The sequence below is a fragment of the Gasterosteus aculeatus genome, chromosome 9 (genome assembly GCF_964276395.1).
Source record: "Gasterosteus aculeatus chromosome 9, fGasAcu3.hap1.1, whole genome shotgun sequence".
Lineage (NCBI taxonomy): Eukaryota > Metazoa > Chordata > Actinopteri > Perciformes > Gasterosteidae > Gasterosteus > Gasterosteus aculeatus.
In genome coordinates, this window is record NC_135696.1 from 6,903,519 (window position 1) to 6,919,718 (window position 16,200).

Genomic DNA, 16,200 nt, shown 5'->3' on the forward strand with positions numbered 1-16,200 from the left:
GTCACCCCTTTATGACTAACCTCTCTCTCTTCCCCCTCCATCCTCTCACATCCCTCCTCCCTGACCTACTTTTACTCTCCTGGCCCGTTTCCGCACAATACAAAGCAGCTTTTTACAGCTCAACGATGGGTTGGAAAAAGAAAGGGGGGCAAAGAGAGCGAGAGAGAGATCAGCACACACTGAGCGGAGGAGGGGGGGAGGCGGGGGAGGGATGGGGAATGTAGGAAACAGACTGAGGCAAGGACACTTGTAAGCACTGCTGTTTTCTCAGGAATGTCACCTCAGCTGTCTGGTGGGTGAAGTCCATCAGTGGCCAGCTCATCTCTATTTCCTCCTGCAGTTCGTCTGAACCTGGGATGAAGGAACGAGCTAACGTGGAGGAGTAAGGCGGGTGCATTTTTATTGCGTCACAACATTTAAGGATGAGCAAATAAAGTCTTTGTTGACCCTGCCCCAAGATTCTCAAGTAAATTTGGGCGTTTCCTTGAGGTTGCAACACGTCTGTATCTCATAGGCTCTTGGTCCCGTAATGGCTCTTGTGAAATCCTCGTCGCTGGAACGCTCTGCACACGACAAATTCCCAGGAGACGATTGCTTCATCAGCAGCACGGTCAGATGGTCGTCTGCCGCACAGTCTGACGCAGTTTCTCCCAAGCCTGTTGTGTAACTTGTTTACACTTGTTTCCCAACGTTACAGTCGGTGATTTATTTCCCTGCTTTTGTCCAACCTAAGCACATCTGTAAAAGTCCCTGCTCCTTTACGCAGTAACATCAGAGACGGAGAAGTGGAAGTACTAGTTGATGTATTACCGCTTGGTATGTGGTGACAAAGCCATGAGCCGTTCTCAGTAACTCACTTTATCTGAGTTTATTTAATCATATTACATAAGTATTCAGACTGAGGTTAAGTTCTGCCTGCACTGCTGCACCACTCAGTGGCTCAGTGTTGTTCTGACTTGTTTCGTCTGTGTCTCTGCCAGTGGGCGGGCGGAATATAGTGATGACTCGGGAAACCAGTGAGGTTCTTCTGGCGGCGTTGGCTCACACTGAGCCGTACTGGCAGACGGAAATGAGCTGTGAATCGACTAGTCGGCCTACTAGTCTCTGCATTTCATGAGAGCGACTTAAAAAGTTCAAAAGACATGTAGATAAATTCAACATTTTATTTTTTATCTTTCACAATCCAAAATGAGTGTTTTTGTAACCATTTTGCATTTCCACATGAAATATAGCAATACATAATCACTTCTGGATAGGTCTTATTCAAATTTCTTTTTTTCATTTTCGGAAAGCCTTTCGGCAAACAACAAAGTTTATACGATCACACGGAGTACAAATGGTAACCGGGGCTAAAGGGCCTTATGGGTAAATACACAGCACAACCAGGAACAGTATAGAGCAAAATGTCACAACAGGATGACGGAAAAATGCACATAATAAAAGCCCAAACAATACCCAAATATAATAGAAAATAACAATATCAATAAAATAATAATAAAATAAAGACATCAGTATACAAGAGATAGAGACAACTTTACATTTATACATCGTGGCCGGAGGCAGGCACCAAGACGTGAAACATTGAAACTTGTACACACACTGTATGATCTAGTGTAGCTCCTGTAGCTAAAACAACTCAGTGCAGAGGTGAGGGGCCGGTACGACATTGGCCTAGTAGGGACAAGTGACAACACAATAAAGAGGCACCTTATGAAGAGAGAGCAGCTTTGCTGGTTTGTGACTGGAGAGCCATTTTATTCATCTTAGACGGACAATATTTGAGATGTGATGATTTTCGTAGAGCGGCTGGCAGGCGCGTCTTGCCTTGTGCTTGTCAGGTTTTGCAAACAGCAACGTGTGACTGCATAGACTTGACTGATATGCGAACGGCTGGACTTTACCGTTTTGACAGATTCTGAGTGTCAAAGACCTCAAGAGCACCTGAATGGGGCCCTGAGAAAAGAAGTGTACCTTTCTTTTCTTTTTTTTTTTTACAAGTTGGGGCCCATACTTCTTTTTTTCTTTCAAGACAAAGAGCGTCCATACAAGGTGTCTCAGCATGAACCAACTAATCACCTTTAAGTCTATGACTTCCGCAACCCAATGCTTCAACTCATTTTCTGTGTGTTTTTTGCCACATTTTTCTGCTTAAAATATATACTCCTCATATGCAAATGTATGTCACAGTAATATACAATCTAAGTGCTGCAGAACTGACGGGGACTTGTGTGTGCAGATGGTGAGAGGACGGAGGATTAAATGGTGCTAGTGTGATCAAGGAAAGGAAGAGACTTACTCTTTGCCAAAAAAAGGAAAACACTGCAGGAAGGATGTGTATTCTTTGGTCAAAGGAATGTTCCCATAATGCCACTATAAATGCTGACCAGCTCTCAAAGGCAGTTTACAAAAACGAATAATTGAATAACGTTGGAGTTTTCCTCAAGGGAAATATCCCGGTCCCCAGCGCTGAAGTTTCATTCCGGCCCCTGCCTCTTTAAGCAATCCATCCTTTTCATGGGAGGGACAGGTGGGAGGTAGGCGAAGAGCGACAGTGGAGAGGAACAGGTGACACAGTGAAACTTGGTGAAATCACCTCACACGGGCGTGCTGTCCGTCTGGCCAGGTGGCGGCGTGAGTCATGGTTTGTACGGTACAGGAAGATGCTCCCGTTCGTCCTTATTCTCGCCTCTTGTTGCGACCACCTCTGCTGCTGGATCCCTTTTTCCCTCCCTCCTTTCTAGCCTCCACCCTCTCGTCCAAAGGGTCGAGCTCTTCCGCGTACTCGGTGTCATTCTCCACCTCTTTGCTCTCCCCGCTGGACTGGCTGCTGTGAGGGTTGCTGGGTAGAGCTAAATAAGGGTGCTGGGGCAGAGTGGGAGAGGGGGACGTGGAGGTGTTGACCGTCGCCTCCATCTGCAGTCCTGCCGCCCCGTTGGACAGAGCTCTGTACTTGAGGCGGAGCTTGTGGGGCAGCGCGGTGCCTTTGACCTCGGCTTGGAGCTCGCCGTGCGAACCGCCGGCCGCCTCCTTCTGGTGGTAGCTGCTGATGTCCGAGGACGAGGAAGGGGACTCGTCGTCTGTGGAGCCCTCCTTGTCAGAGCTGCGGGGGTCCCCATCGCTGGATGAGGTGTCTTTAGTGGAGGAGTTCTCCTGGAAGAAACCGCCGGCCAGCGGGCCTCCCTCGTAGGTGAGCACGGGGGGGTCCTCGTGCAGCGTGTTGAGGTAGCCGTTGTGCTGTGGGAAGGAGGACTTGCCCTCCTCAGTGTTGTTGATCAGATCTGGGGCGAAGGGGTTCTGCTGGCTTTCTGCATGCTGAAGACTTCTCTCCTGACTCTGGCACCTGTAGTGGCCGTGACGAATCTCGTGCTGTTGTTGTTGTTGTCCGTCGGCATCGTACCTGGTCTGCAGCTCCTCTCTGGCCTCCGCATGGGCATCCGTGTATTCGTACTCGGGGGAGTCCATGGTTTTTGTCCTCTCCAGTTTCTCAGCAACCTCTGTGATGGTCGCTGAGCAGTCCGAGAACTTGGAGGAGGTTGAGGAGAGCTGGCCGGGCTGCAGAGGTCTGCTCTGCTGGTCCTCGGCCCGTTGGGTCTCCATGGGGTAACAGCCGCTGCTGGAGCGGTACAAGATGACGCTCCTCTGCGCGCAGGTGGCCAGAGGAGCCGGACTCGAGGCCCCCGTGTGGCGCTGCTGCTGCTGTTGGTGGTGGTGCTGGTAGTCCATGACGCTTTCAGCCAATGGCGCGTTCTGCTGATGAGGAGAAACCAGCGCGGCGTGGTTGCCGCGGTAAGCCCCGCTGTCGGATGCCTCGTTGCTTTCCAGTCTGGCCATGTCCATGCTTGAGGGCTCTGTCTTTATGTTGAAGGGCTCGGGGCTGTCTCTGGAGGAGCCGTCAGACATGTCGGAGACGGAGCCCCGCGGGGAGTACTGGTGGAGCATGCCGTGGCGCTCGCCTCGACTGGACTGTTCGGTTTCCGATGAGTCCGAATTCAGCATCACCTGCGATGCACTGGAGTAGCCGCTGCTTGAGAGGTAGGCGTTACTATTTGGGGTGCCGTTGCTGCTCCCGCTACTGCCGCCGGCTGCGGCAGCTGCTGCTGCTGCAGCAGCTGCAGCTGCAGCGGCGCTGTTGGAGATCTGCTGACTTTTTTCCATGTAGGCGGCTGTGCTGATGAGGCCAAAGCGCAACTTGAGCTGGAGGAGCTCTGTTTTTATGCGAACATTCTCTTCGTTCAGCGCCATGACCCGGTTCTCCAGCACCATGTCATTGAGGCGACGCTTCTCCCTTGAGCGCTTGGCTGCTTCGTTGTTCTTCCTCCGTTTTTCCCAATAGGAGGCGTCTTTCTTCTCATCAGAAATAAACTCCCGCTTGCGACGGCAGCTCGCACTTGACTTGGAGCCTTTGGACTGCCGGCTTACCCGCGCTCCGCCTTCGGGAGTCGGGGATGGGAGGCTGCCGCTGTAGGAGGAAAAGGAGTCGACCTCCATGGCATTTTTGTTGCTGGTGGATGGGATGTGTATATTCAGACTTTCCATTTTTTTCCCAGCTAGGGGCAAGAGTGTAACAAGCAAAGGGTAAAGGGGGGAAAGGGAAAATATGTAAAACTGTAGGAGTCTTCTGCTCTGTCACTAAGTGGTTTTACCTACGTTGTGTGATCGGTGAAAACTTCTAGATGAGTTATTTATGCTCCTTGAAGGAGGTAGCCTCATTTATTTCCGTTATTTTTCTAGATGTTCAAGTGTCCATATAAGCCAAGAAGATCAAAAAGAGGTGGAACTCCACAAAGACCTCAGACATTGAACTTGTGTCGTGAACGAGGAACTTAAAAAAAGAAACCCGTAGGTATTTGGAAGAGTCTTCCAGCTGCACCGGCGATCAGACGGGAGTTTTCTCAGTGAACTTGCGGGTCATTTTGACTTAATTTGCTACTTGTCAATCTTCACCAGAGCCGGGATGCCAGTCGAGCTGCTACACAATTTCTCTGTGTGTCTTACGGAGGATGAAGGTCAGTCCGTGCAGTTCAGGGCTCCCCAAGGATCCAGCTTCTGTGCTGCGGTTTGCTGACCACTAACTGTGCAGGTGGAGAGAAAAAGAGAGGAGAGGGAGAGAGAAAGTATTAGATGAGCTGTAGTTCTTTGCAATTTACATACACAATTCAGTCAGGTACGATTAGACTTATGAACTATTGAGAGTAACTGCAAAGTTTGTGATTAATACAAAATCTGTTCATCACAGTTCAACCTGTGCCAGAGGCGTAAGCCCACGATATCAGGAAATGTTTGACTTGGTCTTTTATTGACCTCACAGAGTGTCTGAGTAGATACACACGGTGTGACTGTGGCCGGGATTAAACACACTGTACGTGCTGATGCTGCTGCTGCAGAGCTCTTGTGTAAGGCGCTGCCGTCATAGTCACATAACAGGACGGAGCCCGGACGACCTGGTGGCAGCTCTGCAGAGACTGACAGCTGTAGGGACGAGCAACTTATGCATCGTCACTATGATATATTGTAATTATACTACAGGTAATTATAGTTTGGTAAGTTAATAAACAAATGATGTGCCATTACATTTTAAATGTTCACTTTTTGGCATCTTTGTGTGTGTTTATTTCTATGAGACCTCCTATGTCTCTCTAGTCGCTCTCCCGCTGTCTGAATTTACACCACTGCCTGCTGAACATCCGTACACACCGTCTACACCGTAGCTCAACAGCAAGCTGTGCACACCCAGCCTGCGTTTTGCCTTCGAAATCTGGGGTTAATGTAGCACGGACAGATGTTATGTAATAACTAGATCTGCACTTGTTGCTGGACGGATTCCTCTGCTTCTGAGTCTGCGCGGCATTGCACAGTTGGTATAAAGTCATTAAAAACGCATCACCGGTAGTCAAAGAGTTCATTACAGTACAGAACCAGTACAGTTGCAGTTTGAAAGAGGAGCAGAGGAATGCAAATAATCAGTTTAAGTGGTTTCGTTACAGCTGCATTACATAATTTCTTTTTATGCTCCCATATTTGTCAATTGCTCGGCTTAGTGGCGTTTGAAAGCTAGACATCGCAGAATGTCTGACCTGAACAAAGGTGCTCGACAGTCTTCTCAAATTATTTCGTCTGATGGAAAAAGCGCCAAAAAACCCCACTCGAATCCCAAAGCGAGTGGAACAAAGGTACTTCAGTTAAACAAAACTTGACCTGCTTTCACTGCGCTGCAATTTATAGTTCCCAAACCACTTACTGCTCATCTGCTCAATGCCACAACTATTTCATCTAACGTGCATCTTCTCCAGACTGGTTACAGCATTTATCTGCTTCCCCCGGAGTCAATGACCTCGTTACATTATCTCCCGTTCAGAAAACCCATATTGAGACCTTCAAATAAGCTGCTTCAAGTAGTTAACCATTTATTTACCCGCTTCAGTTATGTTGTAACGCAAATGCTGTGCAGGCTTCATTCCCAACTGAATTCTTTCCTTCAATGCCAAAACAAGGCTGGTGTTCGCTGGAGTACAGATATGCCGAACAGATGTGGAAAAATGTAAGGTCAGCCCCACCCTCGCTCCCCGGCCCTGAATATTTTTTCATACTTGCAGACAGGGGAGGGGCGATGGGAGGGGGGGGGGACAAAGGCTTGCGTGAAGGAAGCATGCATACGTCTGCGCTGTCCCACTGACCTAGAAACGACTCTTAGCGGTAAACACTGTGGTCTTTGACGGTGTGCCATAAAATAGGTCAGTGGGACTGAAAGGGAGGGAGGCCAGGATTGGGAAAGCGGGTATTAAGAGAGCACTCTATAAATAGCGTGACAGAAAGAGGCAACGGAGGGAGCTGATCAAGTAATGTGGTTGGTGGAAATGTGACGGGGATTTTACAGAATCTGCAGCAGGAAGAATACAAATAAAAATAAACAAACACACAAACTTGTCTTTGTCACCGGCCTAGAAATACAATTATGAAAGCCCCAGTGATTCTCATGCAGCAGTAATCCCTTAGAACCGCACGACGTCCAATGCATCAGTGCCAGATGAAACAATAGTGAGAGACGGCATTGACGTCAGAGCACACACCCATCGCCGCAGCCAAATTCACACGTAACAGGCTGCCTCTCTCCGGACTGCATGGGGAGGGGCTGCTGTCGTTGCTCGTAGCGTACGTGCTCTGAATTTGCTCTCTTGTTGCGGAGCAAAGCTCGCGTAACACATGCATGTTACATCGCAGCGAAAGCCACAGGTTACTGGCGGTGCGCGCGAGTGCTGCGCAATCTCCACCACCCACTGGCCTCTGCGCATGTTGTGCTCCGAATAAAAGGCACGACTTGAGTTGGAAAACAAAGATGCGCGCGGTACGTTGAGTAATCGGCTCTTTGTACAGAGGCAAATTTCCTGATTTTCTAACGGATGATTGGCTGCGGTTACTGTGGGCAGTTTGTTCTCCGGGCTTTGGGCTCCGGTAAACACGGGTTCCAAAGCAGTTACCAGGCACTTGCCGGGAGGAATGCTTCACCTCTGACCTGCTCTGAGGCAAGTGTGAGTAAAGCTCAAGGCATCCTCTTCCCCTCCTCCATCTTTTAAGTGATCCAACACCACACACGCGGAGGGGCCCCAGCTAGGGGGGGGGGGGGGCACCATTTTGCAACATAGCTCTGTGTTGAGAAACAAAACTAAGAGACAAGAATCCAGACCTTCCAGCACAACAAGTGGGATGTTTGGCTGAGTGCCGTTTAATACTTACCTTTCAGGTAATACGGGACAAAGAAGCGCTATTTTAAATAAAGATTCACCGTATTATTAAGAGCACATATTTGCATAATGCTCGGCTAAGTGTTTTGAACCTTACATGATCAAATGGTAACATGTGACCTATATATTTTAAACTAAAAAGCCCTTTTTTTAAATGAAAGTATTGATTAATAGACAACTGTGGCTACAAAGCTCTGTGGGCCCACAGCTTCTCCTGGTGCGTCTCCTCAGCCCGATACGGGTCTGACCTACATTCACGCAGCTGGGACGGAGCGAGGAGGACCAGCTGGCAGCAACGAGACCAACAGCCACCAGAACTCTGCCTTTCGCCAGACACGAGTTTCCATTTGCATTGCATCACATCCTGGATGTTCACGTTCTAATTTCCCAACAAAGTAAAGCAGAGATCTCGGGGACACCAAACAAAAAAGGGGGATTATCTGGATCAAGACTTCTGACTACTTCTGTTTTTTTTATGTTCCCTATTTTTTTTTTCCCTCTTGGGAGGGGAAAGTTAAAAATAACTGGTGGATGCTGAGCAGCTGTGTTACGTCTACGATGAAAGCGTTTCTAAAATATCTATCTGTTTCAGCGACAGGGATTTGGTGTTCATTTTAGGTGTGACTGAGGGGTGTGAACGGGAATCAATTACAGGCCTCATGTCCCGAGAGAGAGAGCTGCTGGTTATTGGTGTCCCTGCTGTGTGCTGGTTATGTCATACCCCCTCAAAGCCCAGCTCTGTGCTCGGCTTAACACACCTCATGAGTACAAAAAAGGGAGGAAATCACAGCGTGACTCACTTTGAATGAAAATCAGACATTTTGTTTCTCCTTTGAACTTGAAAATCTACAATTCTGCCAGCTGTGTGAAATGCTTTGAATATTTGGAGAAAGGGGACTTTTAAAGATACACACGAATAAAACAAAAACATTTTAAGGAAGCCTGTTGCAATCACGTGTTTTTACCCCTGTGGTGTTTCTGTGATATAATCTGTGTAACCTATGAATAACCTTGATAATCCTGAAAACCTTACTGATGTTAGACGTATTTCAAAACAATATCTTTATAAATATTGTATAACCTCTTTGACACGAGTTCTCGGGGTGGATATTGAAGATGTGGCGTGAGCAGCGCCCTTTGTGCGAGGTAGTCCCCTAAAAGCAGCCCCGCTTTAGCTCATCCACGCTGATATTTGCGCGCACACCCCGAAAGAGGACCGGATGATCTGGTGACCTACATGTGAGCTCCGCGCACATACAAACAGCCCCGTGCCACGTGTAGGAGCTAATAAAGCTAGTGCCTTGTGTGTCTGTACCAACCAGACAACACAGAGCGACGTCAGCCCCATTCCCTGGAAAACACCCCCACGCGGGGAATAACCTCGCCTTGACATTGAGCGCATAACGTGGGACGACGTGGCCCAACCACGTTTTCGGTTCCTTTTTTTTTGTTGTTGTTAAAATATCACCTGTCGAAAAAGAACAGTCCTAAAAAAAAAACGCAACAAAGTGGCATGCGGAGTTTTTCGTGCGTAATGTGGCAAAAAAAAACAGAGAGCAGCGGCCGCCGCAGACGTCTCAAAGTCACGGGCGCGCGCCGGAGGATCCGACCGGCGCCATGTGAACAATAAACCGGCCATAAGCATCGCGCCGCCGGAACGCGTTCAAGTACGACGGCGCCGAGTGAGATCACAGCGAATACCGGGGAGACAAAGAGACAAAGACGAAACGCCTTCCGCTCGGTCCTAACATACCTTTCCATGTCCTGGAGCAGCGGGGGAGAAGAAGAAGAAGAAGAAGAAGAAGGAAAAAAAAATCTGCTTCCCCGAACACTCAAAAGCTCTCTCCCGTTTTTTCCTCCTTTCTTTGCGCCCCCCCCCCCCCCCCCCCAAAAAAAAAACCCTTCCCCCGGAAAAACAAAGTTTCCGTGTAGTTGTCGTGCGGTCGCTCGGCGCGGCGCGCTGGAGTCACTGGGGGCCGCTGGCGTCTCCTGGCTGGAGCTGCCTGTGCGTGTTGTGCGCTGCCGGACACTTTGCTCCAGTTTCTCTCCGGCTGCCTCGCTGGAGATATGTGTGTTAGTAGGTCAGCGGTTGCATAACAGCTCTTGGGCTGCCTCGTCACGTTCTTGTCCTCTCTTCCCCCCCCCCTCTCTCTCTCTCTCTCTCTCTCTCTCTCTCCCCCTTTTCCATCTCCGTCTCCTCCGCGAAGAAACATGATCTCTTTCGAGGGAGTTTATAACAAGCGCCATGGAAGCGTTTTTGGTATCAGCAGAGGTCCAATAATAGAATGCAACAGCGTGTCCTTTGAGTCTTCGGTCACTGGTGTCTCTGCTCTCATGATAGTGGATCCTGCGGATGATATGCAGCAAAGATTAAAACAATATGTATATATATTTTCAGTACAACTGTGTTAGGATATGTCAGAATATGCAGTATATTCTGCATAAAATATATTGTTTCGTGATCCATTTTTTTAAGCTGAGAGTGAGAAACTAAAGGCCATGACGGATTTCAATCCCGTGCTTGGATCACGACAGTTTATCTCTTTGTTCACACATCTTCATCGTGTTATTGTTTCAAAAACATTGACAATAATGTGCTACAGTTTGGTGTTATAACTAAAATGCCATATTCATCAAGTGATTTATTTTGCCATACTCTATAATATAATATATATAGCATGATTAAAACCAAATCATGCTAACAATCTTTTTTTAGCATTTCTTTTAAATACAATTTTATTCAGATTTTATGCGGATAATATTCATTGCATTTTGTTTATCTTGACTGAAAATGGACGTGTCTGCTTTGAGCTTTTACTACCATCCCGTCGAGCTCCTTGTCCTCAACCCCACTATATTCTATTACGTCAGCCCTGTTTGCTATCAGACACGCATTCACTTCCAACCAACCTTTTCATTCACATCCCTTCCCCCTGCTTTGTCTCAAACCAAACACATGAACCCATTCACCACACACACGCACACACACACACACCACCACCCGCACCATTAGACCACGTTGGGGGAAACGGTGGCCTTGAACTTGTCGAGCACCTCCCCCACAGTCCTCTGTTTTAACCCCCAACCCCCAACATATTCCTCATCTGCCCCTGCATGCAGGCATTCCCTTGGCAACTGTGGTGTGTTGGTGCCTGCCTAGCAACCAGCAGGATCTCTCTCCTCACGATGTGGCTCCGTGGCTCGTGGAATGGGGGTTTGCAGCCTGGGCTCGATGAAGATTGATTGCAGACCAAAGATCGCATGTGTATCTTGTGTTGTGGTCGTCTGGGCCTTCACAGGAGGGGTCAATGCCGCTCTGTTACCTTTTTAACTTGACGCATTCATTTTGTATCCGTGGATGTCATCTGAATGTAATTTTCAAGCTCCGGCTTCATTCTTGAAGGAGACAGTGCTGTCTTTTCAACAGCGAATAACATCCTAGCTTGTTATGCAGAATGTGGTACTACAGCGAGCACGGTGGGGGGAGCCGACCTCTAGTAACACTGCTGTGAATGAATGAATGAATCAGTGATCCATGCCGACAAAGACACTTGGCACCACCTTGTGGTGATAAAAAGACGGCGGATACTGAAAGTGTAAATGTTAAAGAATGTGTTGCTTCAACACAAATGGTGGCATTCAGTCACGTTATCATTACATTACCAACCCATGATTTGTAATTCTGCTTGTGTTGCTGTATGGCTGCTTTCTGCCCTCTGCTTTTTTTTTTACAGAAGCTGTTCTGATGTCTATCTGCAGATTTGAACTCTTTCCAGGTGTTAAGGTATTCTGAACCTGTACCCTTCACTCTCATATGGGCCAATCAGTCTCCACTGCAGCTGCTTCATTGCTAAAAATAGCTTCCGTACTGCTGACGTGATAGATGACTCATGCAGAGTCTCGCTCCTTCCCCTGCATCCAAACACCACCGGCTGGCATCGTCCCCTCATTTCAGTGACCTTATCCCAGTGAGTGAAGGACTGGCATCAGGGCTTTATTTTTAAAGCATTCATTAATGACATTCAAAAGAATAAAAAGGAGAATTTGTGTCATATTCAAACTCTCACGCACTCCAGTGTCACACTTGCAATTTCTCTCTATGCCCCAGCTGGATTCCCTCGTTTTTGTTGCCTGGTCTACTGACCTGGGATGTAATGAAAAATGCAGTTACTGTTTTTTAAAAGAAAAAGAAAAAGCTTAAAACTCTATTGCATAATGTATAATCACGGCGGTGTCTCTTAAAATATGCGTGGCCTTTAGAGCAGATACAAAACATTGATATGTCTAAGTTATTAACAAGGTCATACAATCTGGAAGACAGAGAATGCTGCCTGCTCTGCCTTGACAAAACCATATGAGGACGAGTTGTCATGTAAAATCTACTGAAAGAAATCTGTCAGAGATTGAGATTCATTCTTTGTATAAAATATTATTTTATTTTCAAGTACAGTTCACTTGTTCTACTGTATATTATAATCACGCAACAATAAAAGTGATTCATAATAACTCCCTCTCATAAGATAAAAATGCATCGATCAATTTAAAGATAACAAAAATAATTAAACAAATAATAGTGAATTTTCGGAGACATCACGTAATATTGATACATATTATTTGTGTTCATAAGCCTATAAACAAAATATTGTTCCAAAAAAGACAAAAAGTGGACCTGGTGAGATGTATGATATGACACATTGTTGTATCTACAGGTTCAGTCGTTCTGGGGTTCATTCAGTCAAGTATTCAGAAATGTACAATCCTTCAAATAACAGAAGGATTAACACAGAAACCCCTTAAACCTTTGCCTTCATTAGTAGAATCTCATTTTAAAAGTGAAATAACATAACAAACAGGCTCCCAAACCTTTCCAGTGAAGCAGGTGTGTGAAATGAGATTTGGGAGGTCAGCGGAGGCCACGCTGTCCTGCGCAAGCCAGGAGTCCGCATCAACGGCCTCCGAAGGTGTAGTGAGAAATGTGCCCGTCCTTGTGCTCAGGCTTTAACCGATTTGGAGAGCAGCTGTTGAGAGAAGAGCCTCTTGAGCTGGGCCACTTCCTGAGACAAACAGCTGATCTGAGACCTGAGACTGACATCTTCTGTTGAATCCCGGGACGAGTCCCTGGAGTACTGCAGAGAGGAGGCGTTGTACGGTCCAGATAACGGACCCTGACACTGCTGCCGTGGTCCACCACAGAACCCAGAAACCTGACCTTCAGTCTGATTGTCCCATGCCGAGTACTGGTTGTTCCTCACCTGGATGTTCGGCCACACCGTGGCTACAGGGGGTCCATCGTGTCTGGTGTCGGAGGGTGGAGACATCTCCCCTCCATCGCTGCAACCAGCAGGCCCTTTGAAGCGGAGCTTATGCGGGAGGCTCCTCAAACCCTCTGGTGAGTCCAGTCTGCTTACATACGGACTCCTGTTGACCTCCATGGGACAGCTGTGGGAGTCGTAGCTTTGTTGATCCTCCCTCGGCTCCCTGAGAGGAGGTCCACTACGCTCACATATTGCGTCATCAAAAAACACAGGGCTGCCCCCTTCTGAGCGCCATGAGGCGGACACACCGGACTCCTCGGATACACTGTTGGCTGAAAGAAGTCCAGCTCCCCTCGGCCCATAAACGGCCCCCTGCTGGGGAGGGCGAGGGTGGGTGAGGTGGGTGCTGGGAGGGTTGTTGGGGTATGGGAAGCCGTCAGCGTGAGGTTGGTAGAAATGTGTCAGTCTTGGTGCTGGTTGGGGACAGAGGGGTGCAGACAGCGTCCTGGAGGAAACATCGGACGAGTCTTTGACCAGACCGAAGCGAAACTTCAGCGCCAGCAGCTCGGCTCTCAGGCGGCCGTTCTCCTCCAGCAGGCCCACGACTCGCCTCTCCAGCACCGTGTCATTGGCTCGCCTCTTCTCCCTGGACCGCTTGGCGGACTCGTTGTTTTTTTTCCTCTTGTCCCAATAGCCATCATCTTTCTTCTCTGCAGGGATGAACTCTCGCTTGCGACGCGCGTTGTTGCCGTTCTCTTCATCGCAGCTGCTCCCGGCTTTCGCTTCGTCGTTGGAAAGGAGCTCCTTGTGTTTGAGGTCGAAGGTGTGACTCAGTAGGTTTTGGGCCAGCTGGCTTGTGGAAGTCGGATTGGACACAGTCCCGTCAGTTAAGGACACAGCCTTTCCAAGAGGCCTGGAAACCAGTCCTTCCACAGTCGGCAATGAGGGAACGGACAGGTCCCGGAGGAGGCCTCCCACAGTCCGACCCGTCATGTTCTCACACCGATTGATTCTTGGGGGAGCAGTGAGTGTGTGAGGAGCTTGGTAGTTGGCCTTTAGGGCGAACTGTGCGGTAATGGCACCACCTAGCGGTGAAATACGTTTTCATGGTAAACAGTAAATCAATATTTTACCTATGCCAGTTGAAAAATTTAATGCAATGTTAAAATAAAAATGCAAATTAAAAAAACTACAATATTAAATACATACTTACACACTTACAGGCATTACCGGGTGATAAAACTATATTGATATACATTAAAAGAATGGTCCTATTTTGGTCATTTTATCCACATGTCGGGGAGAAATGTCATTGTAACATTTTATCAATCAAATGCTCATTTGAAAAGTTCAAAAACAGAACAAATGTAAATATCATTATGGCTCTCATAGTAATTATTTGCTAACCATTATTTACAATTAGTGTTATCACTACCAACTATTTCTCATTAAACCCGAATCATATTATAATTAATCCGAATGACCTTGCATGATAAGCAACAAACACATATTGATTGAATGAATGATAATATAATAATAAAGTAGATCTTACTTACAGAACCAGCTGCAGAAACGGGAAACTCGCTGAAAGCGTCTTCATTGAGCGCGAGGAGGAGATTCATGCGCAGCTTCACTAATCGCTTGAAGCCTTCTGCTCCTCCACGGTCTTCTCTCGTTTAGGGTCGGATCCACAACCCGGATGACCCACCCCCAAATCCCCCTCCCACCTCCTCCTGCGCACGGCCAGCCGGCCGAGTCCGACCGGCGGGGACGCGCTGCGGAGTAAACAACAACAAACCCGCGCAGTAACCGATCCGGACGGGTCGTTCCGTCTGATGACACACAACACAAAAGAGCAACTGGGCAAAGTATAAAGTAGTAGATTAACAACGTTAGCTTTAGAATAACACTAAGGCAAACAAGCAGGACACGTGACTGACGTAAAGCACGCTGGCCCGCTGCGCTTTTTATCTTCCGGTACACGTGCGATGCGTCAGATAACTCGACCCCGGGGGGCCTCCGCAGCTTAAACTCACCCCCTCGTAGTTGGGTTCACGCCAGCTCGCCTACGACACATTTCTATGTAAAGTGGCTGATAAAGAGATCGTGTTTGGCCGGCTCTTATGAGGCAATATGAATTACAAGTATAGTTTCATTTACAAACACACCCATGAATTCACTACATTCACGCAGAGCTTCATTTGAGCTGTTCTATCCCCAGATACTCACAACCTGAACTATCTGCGATTACCGGCTCCTAAACGCAAAGTAACGTTCCAGCTGAGGTTGGTGGGAAGGTGATCAGTTTTTAAGGATACTCAATCAGACGAGAGGATTCAAGAACCGTGTGGTGTTTTCCACTACGTGTGGTGTGGGAGTTTGTTTCAAGTTAATTTGATATTTAGTTATTTTTTTGTACTCCTAACATAAAAACATGTATTTCTTGGAATTGTAATTAATTAATTAATTCCTCCAGTCAACACCTGGTTCACTAACAGGCCTGTGGAGCCCTGTTTTGCGTTACCGTATTCAATGAGTCTCGCGTGGAAGGCGGTTAAGGTAGATGCAGTTGTCCTCGTTTGCTCCATGCAGGTTCAAGGTAAGTCAGCTGCACGGGAGAATGAGCCGTGTGCATGCGTCGCTTGTCTCTCTACAAACAGCTCATTTGAATTCCAGTTGTTACAGCGTAACAGCTGTTACGCAATACTGCAAGCGAGCGAGAGCATGTGAGGACTGTGCTCTGCAGGAAGTTCAGCTGGGGTGAGGCTGCCCAGAAAAAAAGGAACATTGTTCCACGTGTGATCTGCTGGAAAGGGATTCTTCCTCCCCGCACGTGGAAACGTTTCACCCAGGACTCCGACTCCGTCGCCTTGTCAAGCACACCGATTTCTCCAAAACAAGGCACGGGTTGACTTCTCGCTGGTTAATTCGTGCCGATCCTCTCTGGATAATGTATATGGGTGTTGACCTGTTTCGATGACCTTGGCGGAACAGTTTCAAAATGTTGCTTCACGGCTCTGACACGCAGTGACGCTCAGAGAAGAGGATGAGGTGAAATTCTATTCTAAAAGACGACATTTTGATTTCCTTTCCTGCCTCACTGCTGTTTTAAGGGTTCCCTCTCTTTTAGGAAAGTATTTTCCCAGGAATTCTAGCAGTTTCCTGCACAGGGTTACACGGCAAAAAGTCATGTTTGAAAGATATCA

General features: G+C 47.7%; 2 protein-coding genes across 2 annotated transcripts; both read right to left on the minus strand.

The window, feature by feature from the left end:
• Positions 1-1,149: 1,149 nt before the first annotated feature.
• Positions 1,150-9,962, minus strand: nfil3-5 (nuclear factor, interleukin 3 regulated, member 5). Its single transcript, XM_040185814.2, has 2 exons — positions 9,493-9,962; positions 1,150-5,072 (listed from the first exon to the last, which is right to left on the minus strand). Exon 2 carries the CDS (start codon positions 4,534-4,536, stop codon positions 2,677-2,679), a length of 1,860 nt encoding a protein of 619 aa, XP_040041748.2. The 5' UTR covers positions 4,537-5,072; positions 9,493-9,962; the 3' UTR covers positions 1,150-2,676.
• Positions 9,963-12,152: 2,190 nt separating this feature from the next.
• Positions 12,153-15,673, minus strand: LOC120824795 (uncharacterized). Its single transcript, XM_040185872.2, has 2 exons — positions 14,551-15,673; positions 12,153-14,079 (listed from the first exon to the last, which is right to left on the minus strand). Exon 2 carries the CDS (start codon positions 13,985-13,987, stop codon positions 12,731-12,733), a length of 1,257 nt encoding a protein of 418 aa, XP_040041806.2. The 5' UTR covers positions 13,988-14,079; positions 14,551-15,673; the 3' UTR covers positions 12,153-12,730.
• Between the last annotated feature and the right edge of the window lie 527 nt (positions 15,674-16,200).

Excerpts from the sequence above, each read along its gene's own strand:
- nfil3-5 (XM_040185814.2), bottom strand. The coding sequence starts at position 4,536 with ATGGAAAGTCTGAATATACACATCCCATCCACCAGCAACAAAAATGCC.
- LOC120824795 (XM_040185872.2), bottom strand. The coding sequence starts at position 13,987 with ATGACGGGTCGGACTGTGGGAGGCCTCCTCCGGGACCTGTCCGTTCCC.